The 12,624-nt window shown below is 43.7% G+C and overlaps 1 protein-coding gene across 2 annotated transcripts in view; it reads right to left on the reverse strand.

Moving 5' to 3' along the window:
• Window positions 1–12,624, reverse strand: part of gba2 (glucosidase, beta (bile acid) 2) — a 95,987-nt gene that overhangs the window by 75,076 nt on the left and 8,287 nt on the right. Inside the window, exons 4-5 of one of the 2 annotated variants that reach the window (XM_078550886.1) lie at window positions 3,873–4,091; window positions 576–815 (exon numbers count right to left, since the gene is read on the reverse strand). In XM_078550886.1, the coding sequence (XP_078407012.1) occupies window positions 576–815; window positions 3,873–4,091 (459 nt within the window). The remainder of the gene's footprint in view (window positions 1–575; window positions 816–3,872; window positions 4,092–12,624) is intronic. The other variant, XM_078550891.1, reaches the window with a different exon arrangement.

A 12,624-nucleotide genomic window follows, 5' to 3' on the forward strand; every position in this document is an offset into this window, starting at 1 on the left:
AAGGAGATATGCATCCACCTGCAGAGCTTGAAAAGAAAATGTTGATTAAAAATTAAACCACCAGCACACAAATTAAAAAGAACTTTTGCTGAGAAAGATGGATTGGAATTGCAAAACACTATTAAACCAGAGTCGTCTACTTTCCTGCTCCTGAACTCCCTGACAAACAGGGCAGTTTTACCAGCACTCAGTTCATAGCCTTAGTCTGCATTTTGCAATTGGACACATGACAATACACTTCAAGTGAATTCTCACCACTTAGTGACTTCAAAAAGGAACTCTGTACAATTTTTCCCTTAAAAGGTGGCATTAGTCTCTGCCTTAAACACTCTGTGGCAATGCCCCTACAGCCCTTTTATTGAAAATGTCTTCAAACTTCTCTCCACTCTCAATAACTATTTTAAATTGCTGACTCTCATGTTATTGACTCCCCAATCAGATGATGCCAAGAGGTCAGCCAGACTAAGTTGGCAGAAATATATAGCAATTAAGAACTACAGTATATGAAAAAGGGCATTCTATAGCTCTAAAATTATACTGAACTCTGGAACAGTAGCACTGTGCAACACACTCACCTTATGCCGGGCTGAAATTGCCATTGTATAACTATTTACAGGGACAGAGTGATGCAATAACACTCCCGAAATGTGCTCCCCTTCTTTATCCAAATGAAATGGTTCATTCCAGTGCCCCCCTTTCTGATCATCCTTGGTTCCAGAACCATTCCTCAGAGTAAACATGAGCGAAACCTCTAGGTCATCTTCATTTTGGTTTTCAATTTCCCATACAAAGACCCCAACTGGCAGACTAGTGTCCTGGAAGACAAGCGATATATTTGTTAAATTCTTTCCACATCTTTTAGCCTTTTCAGCTAAAGGCAAATGCTAAAATGTTCAAGGAACTTTTCACAGCTTACTATTCAAAACGTAATTTCATTTGACAGCAAAACAAAGACAGAATTATTTATAGAATCAGCTTCCATCACCTTTTCAGATAAAACACTCCAGATCCTGAAAGTGAGTGAAGACATTCCCCCTCGTCATCGGCTAGATCATTCGTTAGTGATTTTAAATCTATGACTGCTGGTTGTTGAACCACTTGCCAGAGGAAATGGTTTTTTCCCCCCCATCAAAACCTCTCTATCTTAAACCACAAATTGTTCACGTCTTAGCCTCTATTTAGAGAAAATCAGTCCCAACATAACTAAAGTCCTTGATAGGTCAAATGTTGACAGAAACAGATGACCTCTGGAATCAATTTGCATTGAACAATGCACTGATGAGGTATTCACTAGACCCAGAGCGGGACATGGGTCCCACTAGGTCTATCAGAAGTACTTCTTGTGGCATTCTTCAGGTGACTTGGGAATGCCTCAGTTCCACCCTATACTATCACAACATAAGGGGAGTGTAAAAGGAAGTATCTATATTCCTGAATCATGATTTTCTGTCGAGTCTAAATGGCATGAAAAACTGACAAATCCAGAACCAACCCTGAATTCTGACACTCTCCCTGCCATAATACTGCCCAACTCTATCATCCTCTCACCACGGTGAATTTCTACCCAATTGTCTCAAAATGAAAGTGTGCAAGATTTATCACCTAATAGACCCATCTCTATCTTCAGTCTGACTGTCTCACAGCACTGAGCCTAAACTAGTTAAAGTAAATGTCAGACAAAGACTAGAATGAGTTATCCCTCAGCTTGTGGTTTTAGGCATCCTTCACCCCTCCTCCCTGGTGATCCACTTCAGTGGCACTAAATTCACATGGTTTATTCTTGCTCCGAATTAACCAGCACACCTGCAATGGCTTTTCACTTCATGTTCCATCTTTGTCCACACCACCACCTCCACCCCACTTATTTCTCACATTGGTGCCCCTTAGCAAAATTATCTGTAAGCATGGAACCAGCTTTCATATGAACGCTAATGATGCCAGATTTTAACTCCTCCCTACAGTCCAAGATCCAAATCCACAATTGTTGCTATGTTGGCCAACACGAAGTTAGGAATAGGCCACAATTTTCTGCAATTCATCAAATGCCTTCGTCACATCCAGACTTAACTATTTCAATGTTCTACTGGGCAGCTTCCCATCTTCCACAAGCTTCAGCTCATCCAAAACTCAGCAGCCCTTGGGCTAAGCAGCACCAACTCCTACTTATCTGTCACTTTTTTCCTTGCTAACCTAAATTCCTAAAAACTCACTAGCCTACACCAGCTTCCAATGCCCCCAACATCTTCCAAATTAAAAGAGGAGAGGTTTTTTTACGGACGGGGGGGCGGCGGAATTCCAGAGCTTAGGGATTAAGCAGTTGAAGGCCAGGCCAGGCCAACCTTTCCTCAACCCAGATCGCTAAACAGATCATCATTTCACTGCTGTTTGTGGGACCTTCTGCATGTAAACTGACTGCTGTGTTTCCCTATATTACTACAGCAGCTACACTTCAAAAATCCTTCATTGACTGATGTGTTTTGGAATGTCCTGAGGTCATGAAAGGCATTATATTAATGCAAGTTCTTTCTTTCTGCTGCTAGATGGAATAGGGCAAGAAGATTTCTTTCAGTTTGGAAAGTCAATAACAAAGTCAAATTACCCCTAAGAAAGTAGAAAGCTTGGAAAGACATTACTTTATATAGTCATTTTTTTTGGAAGTGTAGAATGTTTTGCCATCAGAAGTAGTTGAGATAAAAACCCTTGCATCTTTTAAGGGAAAACTGGATAAATATCTGAAGGAAAATATCATGTTATGGGGAGACAGCAGGACAGTGGGATTTTCGATTGTTGCAGCATAGGCCTGCATTCAGACACACAAGAACAACTACTTATGTGCTATGAATTTCTATGGAAGGCCGAAGAGAATATCAAGCTCTACAGTCTAAAGGTGGCGGTCAAGGGAGAACCTCAGGGCTCTTACGTTACGTGGAATAAGTAAGCAGTGAATATAACTTCAAAGAAAAATAAAAAAGTAGAACAAAAGAACAAATTTAAACTAGAGCAACAAAGTTAAATGTAGATATTAAAACAAAGCTTATTAAAAGAGCAATAAACACCTAGAATGTACCAGGTAAGTAGACAAATGTATTAGTGTCTTTTAAAACAATGCACTGAGAATGTTCGTATGTTAAAGTGATAGGTTCAATGAAAAGTGACTTTTTCTCATTCTTAACCACATTTAAATAGCTGTTTGAAAAAGTATGTCATTTATCAGTAATGTGTATCACAAAAGCCAAAACTACTACCAGTTACTTGTCTCGACTTTAACAAGTAGCTGAATATACCAAGAGTGGGTTGGTTAAGCTCAGTTGGCTAAGTGGCTAGAATGTCGTGCAGAATGACACAAAGGGTACAGATTCAATCCTAGCGCCAGCTGTGACAGTTCATTGAGGCCTGCCTCATTGTCACGTGCTTGATGTGAAGTGTTACCCCTCAAGTTATATAACCACATATCTCTCTAACAGAGAGAGATGCCTATGGTCCCTTGTGGACTATAGATCATTACATAAATGGATGACTTGCAATGGAAAGTACACTTGACAAATAAGGTTAGATCTGCACAGCTGAGCCACTGTGGATGGGCCGCCATCAGTAATTTGCACTCAGTGATACAAGAACAAAAAAAGGTCCATTCCCAGCAAATTCTAAAAGTAGTTTTAAATTCCTTGACCATTTAAAACAAAACCTACATATATGCAACTTGGTGCAGGAGGCCATTAATTATGATCCAAATTTTTCATAAGTAAAAAACATTCAACAAACGATATCTTACCTACAGCTTTTTTTCAAGAAAATCAAGGTTTTCAAATCTCAAAGAGGTGAGAATTCACATTATGCTAGCAGTAACACACTGACAACATAATAGCACTAACCATATAATTGTGAGGAATAATGGGAGATATCTGCCGACATGTCAGAGTTACATTTTGTCCAGGAAGTTTGTAAACGGTCCAAGCACGTGGATAAAGGGCATGGTAAAAAGCAAACTCTCCACAGTATCCCCAATTCCAACTCTGGAGCTTGTGAGGCCTCTCAACAGAAAGCACTTGTTGATATATAGTCTGTCCATTCTTTCTTAAGCAGACAGTAAACTAGGAACACAACAGAAATCCAGGTAAGAGTCACCATACATCATATTGGTATACCCTGTTGAAAATTAGCTTTAACATAAAAGATGAACATAAGGATTTTAAACCTTGATCCAGACACTATCCCAAAGCAGTAGGTTGCTTGTTTGTGGCTCCAATTTCCATTTAAAATGAAGTAGCCATTATTCTAGAATCAACACTTACCATCAACCACCAAAAGAAAATTCCATTCAGCCCAGCCCTTCCAGAGATATTGTAGATGCCACCTGTAGATGCTGTGTTGCCTCCCTGGTGCCAGGGTCCGGGATGTCACTGAACGGCTGCAGGGCATCCTGAAGGGGGAGGGTGATAAGGCAGAGGTCATGGTACATTTTGGTACCAATGACATAGGTAGAAAGAAGGATGAGGTCTTGCATCAAGAATTCAGGGAGTTAGGCAGTAGATTAAAAAGCAAGACCTCTCAGATTGTAATCTCTGGATTACTCCCAGTGCCACGTGCTAGCGAGCTCAGAAACAGGAGAATAGCGTAGATGAATACGTGGCTTAAGAGTGGGTGCAGGAGGGAGGGTTTTAGATTCCTGGATCACTGGGACCGTTTCTGGGGAAGGTGGGACCCGTACAAGCAGGACAGTCTACACTTGAACCAGTGCAGGACTAACATCCTTGCGAGCGGGTTTGCAAGTGCTATTGGGAGGAGTTTAAACTAACTCGGCAGAGGGAGGGGACACAGAATGTTAGCAGAATAGGGACACATCATAATACAGTAAAACAATCAAGTCAGAGGGAGTACAGCTGCATTAAGTTTCAATGGAGTAAGGCAAGGCTGGGTGGCCTCTACTTTAATGCCAGGAGTATTACAGGTAAAACGGATGAGTTAAGGGTGAGGATTGACACGTGAAATTGTGATATAGTAGTACTCACTGAGACGTGGTTAAGGGAGGGGCAGAATTGGCAGCTTAACATTCCAGGATATAGAATCTTCAGGCGAGACAGGGGAGGGGGTAAAAGAGGAGGAGGCATTGCATTATTAGTTAGGGAGTCAGTTACTGCAGTAAGGAGAGATAATATCTTGGAGGGGGCATCGAATGAGGCTTTTTGGGTAGAGTTTAGGAATAAAAAAGGGGCAGCCACATTGTTAGGTATTTATTATAGACCCCCAGATAGTCAGTGGGAAATTGAGAAGCAAATATGTGCACAATTTGCGGAGGTGTGTAAAAACAACAATAGAGTCATTATATTAGGTGATTTCAACTTTCCCAACATTAATTGGGATAGACATGGTGTTAAGGGCTTGGATGGAGTGGATTTCTTGAAATGTGTACATGAGAACTTTTTAGGTCAATATGTAGATGGTCCAACAAGGAACGGCGCAGTGCTGGACCTAATTCTGGGGAATGAAGCCGGACAGGTGGCTGAGGTGGTGGTGGGGGAGCATTTTAGTGATAGCGACCACAACATGGTACAGTTTAAGCTTGTTATGGACAAAGAAATAGACAAGTTGCAAAAAAATGTTTTGGATTGGGGGAGAGCAGATATTAGTAAAATAAGGCAGGATTTGGCCAAGGTAGACTGGGAACAGCTACTTGCGGGGAAATCTACAGAGGAGCAGTGGGGGGCATTCAAAAAGGAAATAGGGAGGGTACAGGCTCAACATGTTCCCTCCTACGGTGATGGGAAGGAGTAATAAGCTCAGGGAACCATGGATGACTAGAGATATTCAGGATACGATGAGAAGGAAAAGAGAGGCTTTTAGCAGGTACAAGGGAAGCAAATCAGCGGAGGCATTAGTGGAGTACAGAAAGTGCAGGGTGGAGCTTAAGAAAGCAATTAGGAGAGCAAAGAGGGGATACAAGAAAGCTCTGGCTGGCAAAAGTAGGCAAAATCCCAAGATATTCTATAAGTATATCAATGCGAAGAGGATAACCAGGGAAAGAGTACGGCCCATTAGGGACCAAGGGGGCAATCTATGGGTGGAGCCAGAGGACATCGGTAGAGTGTTGAACGAATGCTTCACATCCGTCTTCACCCAAGAGAATGAGGATGAAGGTATCAAACTTGGGGAGAGAGACTGCGAGGTTCTTGAGCAAATTGATATAGGGAGAGTGACAAGGTATTGGAGGTATTGGCAGGCTTAAAAGTGGACAAATCTCCAGGTCCAGATGATTTGTGTCCCAGACCGCTGAGGAGGCAAGGGAGGAGATTGCAGGGGCACTGACCAAAATCTTTAATTCCTCTCTGGCCACGGGGGAGGTGCCAGAGGACTGGAGAACAGCTAATGTGGTTCTGCTATTTAAGAAGGGTTGTAGAGATAAGCCAGGGAGCTATAGGCCAGTGAGTCTCACGTCAGTGGTAGTGAAACTATTGGAGAAAATTCTGAAGGAGAGAATCTATCTCCACTTGGAGAGGCAAGGTTTGATCAGAGATAGTCAGCATGGCTTTGTCAGAGGGAGGTCATGTCTAACAAATTTGACTGAATCTTTTGAGGAGGTGACCAGGTGTGTAGATGAGGGTAGTGCCTTTCATGTAGTTTATATGGATTTCAGCAAAGCCTTTGACAAGGTCCCACATGGGAGACTTATAAAGAAGGCAAATGCACATGGGATACAGGGTAATTTGATAAGGTGGATTCAAAATTGGCTTAGTTATAGGAGACAGAGGGTGTTGACAGAAGGATGCTTTAGTGACTGGAAGCCAGTGTCCAGTGGCGTACCACAGGGATCTGTGCTGGGTCCCCTATTATTTGTCATTTATATAAATTACATAGATGACTATGTGGGGGGTAGGATTAGTAAGTTTGCGGATGACACAAAGATTGGCTGGGTGGTTAACAGTGAAGCTGAGTGTCTGTGGCTACAGGGAGATATAAACGGGATGGTCAAATGGGCAGGAAGTGGCAGATGGAATTTAACCCTGAAAAGCGTGAGGTGATACACTTTGGAAGGAGTAATTCAATAAGGAAGTATTCAATGAACGGCATGACACTAGGAAGTTCTGAGGAACAAAGGGATCTTGGCGCAGGTGTCCATCTCCAGATCTCTGAAGGCAGAGGGGCATGTTAGTGGAGTGGTGAAAAAGGCATATGGGACACTTGCCTTTATCAATCGAGGCATAGATTACAAAAGTAGGGAGGTCATGTTGGAGTTGTATAGAACCTTGGTGAGGCCACAGCTGGAGTACTGTGTGCAGTTCTGGTTGCCACATTATAGGAAGGATGTGATTGCACTGGAGGGGGTGCAGAGGAGATTCACCAGGATGTTGCCTGGGATAAAACATTTAAGTTATGAAGAAAGGTTAGATCGACTTGGGTTCTTTTCGTTGGAGCAGAGAAGACTGAGGGGCGAACTGATCGAGGTGCACAAGATTATGAGGGGCATGGACAGGCAGCAGCTGTTCCCCTTAGTTGAAGGGTCAGTCGCGAGGGGACACAAGTTCAAGGTGAGGGGCAGAAAGTTTGCGGGGGGTAGGGGGGGGTGAATGTGAGGAAAAACATTTTTACCCAGAGGGTGATGATGGTCTGGAATGTGTTGCCTGGGAGGGTGGTGGAGCCGGGTTGCCTCACATCCTTTAAAAAGTACCTGGATGAGCACTTGGCACGTCATAACATTCAAGGCTATGTGCCAAGTGCTGGTAAATGGGATTAGGTAGGTAGGTCAGGGTGTTTCTCACGTGTCGGTGCAGACTCGATGTGCCGAAGGGCCTCTTATGCACTGTGAGATTCTGTGACTCACCTATTAAGCTTTTGAGGGATTTAAGTGTTTTGCCCCTCTCATTGCTTCATGCTGAACATAATGGAAGGATGAGAGATTATGCCAATGTTCTTCACACCAGTTCTTAATTTCTGGTTTGTTGCTGTGAGAAAGCACAGGGCAGAAAGTAACTGCCTCACAGTGATAGTAACAAAATCTTAGCATCCCAGCTCAGAGCGGCGGTAACATAGGCAAAGTTGGTAGAAAAAAAGGCCAGTAAAAAGAGAAAACTTAGCGTCTCATATTGTTAAAAAGTGAGAGTTTGCACTTTTTCTGCTCCTAAGCACCACAGATCTAAAAGGTTCTTTCAACATCCATAGGCCTTACAAACACAAGAGTTCCAATCCACTTTACAGAGTTGCAGTTAATAGAAAAATGAAAACCATAAAATAACCTCCTGATTGCAAAGAATGTTTGGACACTTAAAGTTCAAAAATAACTTTGTACAGTAAATGTTAACGGTTTTAACACCCAGCACTGGTATACAATTTCCAAATCCTCTCAGCGGTGCACACAAACAAAATAATTAGTACTTGGCAATACACTCTTCAAAACAGCAAGTATTATCAAAACATTAAGTTAGAAGAAGGCTCCTTTTTTTTAAGCTCATTGTCTACAAAAAGTATTAGCAAAATATTAACTTCACCCTGTTCGAGGTGCTCTCTTGGCAGTAAACAGTCCCAAGGTTTAAGAAGATTTTCTCCTAATAAGAATTTTTAAAATTCATTTAAGGGATATGGGAGTCACTGGCTGGGCCAGTCTTTATTACCCATCCCCAATTGCCCTCGACAAGGTGGTGGTGAGCGGCTTTCTTCAACCGCTGCAGTCCATGTGGTGTAGGTACACCAACAGTGCTGTTAGGGAGGGAGTTCCAGGATTTTGACCCAGTGACAGTGAAGGAACGGCGATATATTTCCAAGTCAGGATGGTGTGTGACTGACTTGGAGGGGAACTTCTAGGTGGTAGTGTTCCCATCTATCTGCTGCCAGTGTTGTAGCTGTACTGGAACAGCTTGGCTAGGGGTGCAGCAAGTTCTGGAGCACAAATATTTTCAGGGCCCGTAGCCTTTGCAGTATCCAGCACCTTCATGCGTTTCTTAATATCATGTGGAGTGAATCGAATTAGTTGAAGACTGGCATAAGTGATGGTGGGGGCCTCTGGAGGAGACCAAGACAGATCATGCACTTGGCACTTAAGGCTGAAGCATTCACAACAATCTCCAGCATTGAGGATGGGGATGTTTGTGGAACCTCCTCCACCTCCATTGAATTGTTTAATGGTCCACCACCATTAATGGCTGGATGCGGCTGGATTACAGAGGTTAGATCTGATCCGTTGGTTGTGGAATTGCTTAGCTCTGCCTATCACCTGCTGCTTATGCTGTTTGGCATGCAAGCAGTCCTGTGTTGCAGCTACACCAGGTCGATACCTCATTTTTAGGTATGCATGGTGCTGCTCCTGGCATGCCCTCCTGCACTCTTCTTTGAGCCAGTGTTGGCCCCTGACTTGGGGACATTGGTAGGGTGAGGGATATGCCAGGCCATGAGATTGCAGATTGTAGTTGAGTACAATTCTGCTGCTGATAATGGCCCACAGCGCCTCATGGATGACCAGTTTTGAGTTGCTAGATCTGTTTGAAATCTAACCCACTTAGCACAGTGGTGGTGCCACACAACATGATGAACAGTATCCTCAATGTGAAGGCGGGACATTGTCTCCATATGGACTGTTCAGTGGTTACTCCTACCAAAACAGCCATTGACAGATGCATCTGTGACAGGCAGATTGGTGAGGATGAGGTCAAGTTTGTTTTCCCCCTTGTTGGTTCCCTCATCACTTGCCACAGACCCAGTCTAGCAGCTGCGTCCTTTACAACTCGGCCAGCTCGGACTGTGGTGGTGCTATCGAGCCACTCTTGGTGATGGACACTGAAGTCTCCCACCTAGAGTATATTCTGCTCCACTGCCACCATTAGTGCTTCCTCCAAAGTGGTGTTCAACATGTAGTACTGATTCATCAGCTGAGGGGGCAAGGTTGGGGGGGGGGGGGTGTGTGTGTGTGTGTGTGTGTGTGTGCAGGGACCGGTATGTGGTAATCAGCAGGAGGTTTCCTTGTCAATGTTTGACCTACAGAGCAGGAGTAAATAGGAGGAGTATGCCATACAACCTCTTGAGCCTGCTCCAGCATTCAATGAGATAAAAACAGAGAAAGCTGGAAAAACCCAGGAGGTCTGGCAACATCTGTGGGGAGAGAAACAGTTAGCGTTTCGAGTCCGTATGACTCTTCTTCAGGTTGATCTTCAACTCCACTTTCCTGCCCAATCCTCATATCCTTGGATTCCTCTACAGTCCAAAAACCTATTGAACTCAGACATGAATATTTGTAGCAGCTTTTCATCTCATAAGGTGCTGGTTTATGCCATGGTGGTCAACATAGCTGGGTGTAGTTCAGGAGCCTGAATCTGCTATGGCAGTCTCTGTTACATTTGCTGCAGTGGAAGACAGTGAGCTAAGGTGCACGATTCACTGGCCTGTTTTGTCTGGGCCCTCTTGGTTGGCTGAGCTTTACGTTTCAGCTCACTTCTTCCGATGCGCTTCCAAACAGTCAGCCTCCAGGGGTCATGGCCGTCAACAACCATCCCTCAGTGGTCAGTGTCAATGTCCGCTGTCTTCAAATCTCACTGCAGCTTTTGTGAGGTGTGTGTTGATTTCAGCATCAAGTGACAGATTGCTTCACATACCTCGGCTCCACAATCACCAGCAATCAACAACCTCCAGCGTCACAATGTCAATGCTGATAGACAGCGGTATGGCAACATACTGGACCATGACATTTGTCTTCCTGACATTATGGTCAAATCAAACTCTTTGCAGGCGTGAGTGTGTCCGTCCATTTGCCATTGCAGGTATTCCTCAGTATGGAATGCTATTGCAGCACTGTCAGGGTTGAACAACTCTCTGATGAGGGCTTGGTGCATCTTTGTCTTTGATCACAGACAAGGCTGAATAGTTTTCCATCAGTTCTGGTAGGCAAGTAGACATCTCCTCTATAGATGACCTGAAGGCACAGGACAGCAGCAAAGAGAAGAAAGTCCCAACAAGTGTTAGCACCAGAACATAACCCTGTTTAACCGCCCTATGGATCTCTAAGTGTTCTGATGTTGCCCCTTGATAGCTCACTTTACCCATCATGTTGTCATGGAAAGAGGAAATCACACTGAGCAGCTTCGGTGGCAGCCAATTTTCTCCAGCAGCTCAAATAAGCTGCCGCTGCTCACATCGTTGAAATGTTTTGGTGAGATAGATGAAGACATTTCTCTTGCAGCTGCCAGGCTGAGATGACCATGTCAAATGTAGGTCTTCCAGTTCTGAAACCACATAGGGTTTCAGGATAGATGCACTTTGCCAAGATCTGCCATCTGACAAGGCAACCATGAGCAAATACTTTTTCCAAGATGCTCAGCAGGGAGATGCCTGGATAGTTGTTTCAATTGCTGCAGTTTCCTTGTTCTTGTACAGGGCCACAATCATTGCATCTCACACACCCTGTGGCACTGTCCCCTCTCTTCAGCAGAGACAGAGAAGTTTGTGCAGATGCTGCAGGAGTGCTGGTTTCCTGTGCTTGATGAGTACAGGTGGTATAGCATTAGCACCTGAAGCTTTGCTCATGGCAAGCGAGTCAACAGCTTTGTTCAGCTCCTCCACTGTGGGTATGAAATCCAGCTCTGCCATGACAAGCAGGCTTTCTATTGTGTCTAGACCTTCCTCTGTGGCAGTGCTCTCTATACTCATGTCGTGTTCAATCTATTCAATGACTAACTATTAACAACTCTGTGGGGTAGAGAATTCCAACGATTCACAACTGAATGAAGACATTTCTCCTTGTCTCAATCCAGTGCCTTTATTGTGAGACTATGCCCTCTACTTCTAGACAGTCAGTCAGGAGAAAGTCTCTCAACATGTGCCTCGCCAAGCCTTCTCAGAATCTCATATGTTACAATGATATTACTTCTCATTCTTCTAAACTTCAGAAAATACAGGCCCATTCTCGATCCCTCCTCATAAGACATCTCTCGCAAGCAAACTGCCTGTAAGGCAAGTATACCTTTCCTTATGTATACTAACTAAAACTGTACACAGCACTGCAGGTTGTGATTTCACCAAAGCCCTGTACAATTGCAGCAAGACATCCTTACTCCTGTACTCAAACCCCTGTCTAAATGAGGACCACTCGCCTTCCAAATTGCTTGCTGTGCATGCATGTCAACTCTTTCGTGCACAAATGTGAGGTAGTATATTTTGGTAGGAAGGTCATCTGTTACTTGGAAAGCGCAAGTCTAGGTAGGACAGAGGAACAAAGGGATCTCGGAGTACAAATACACCAATCACTAAAGGTTCCACCACAGATTAACTAGCCATTAAAAAAAACGAATCAAGCACTAGCTTTATTGGAAGAAGGATAGAAGTGAAAAGTGGGGAAGCTATGCTCAACCTGTATTGAACCCTGGTTAGACTACAATTGAGTGCTGCTTGCAACGCTGGTCGCCTTATTATAAAATGGATATGGAGGCACCTGGAGAGGGTGCAGAGGAGATTTACAAGGATAATAACCAAAAATGTGAGAGTATACATGTCAGGAAAGGATTGAGAGTGGGTCTCTTCTCTCTTGAAAAATGGAGGCCTCGGGGTAAGCTAATAGAGGTCTTTAAAATCATGAAAGGTTTTGATAGACTGGATACAAAGAGAATGCTTCCTGTTGTGGGAAGAGCTTAACTAGAGGCCATCAATGTA

Source organism: Cetorhinus maximus, chromosome 1 (assembly GCF_964194155.1).
Source record: "Cetorhinus maximus chromosome 1, sCetMax3.hap1.1, whole genome shotgun sequence".
Lineage (NCBI taxonomy): Eukaryota > Metazoa > Chordata > Chondrichthyes > Lamniformes > Cetorhinidae > Cetorhinus > Cetorhinus maximus.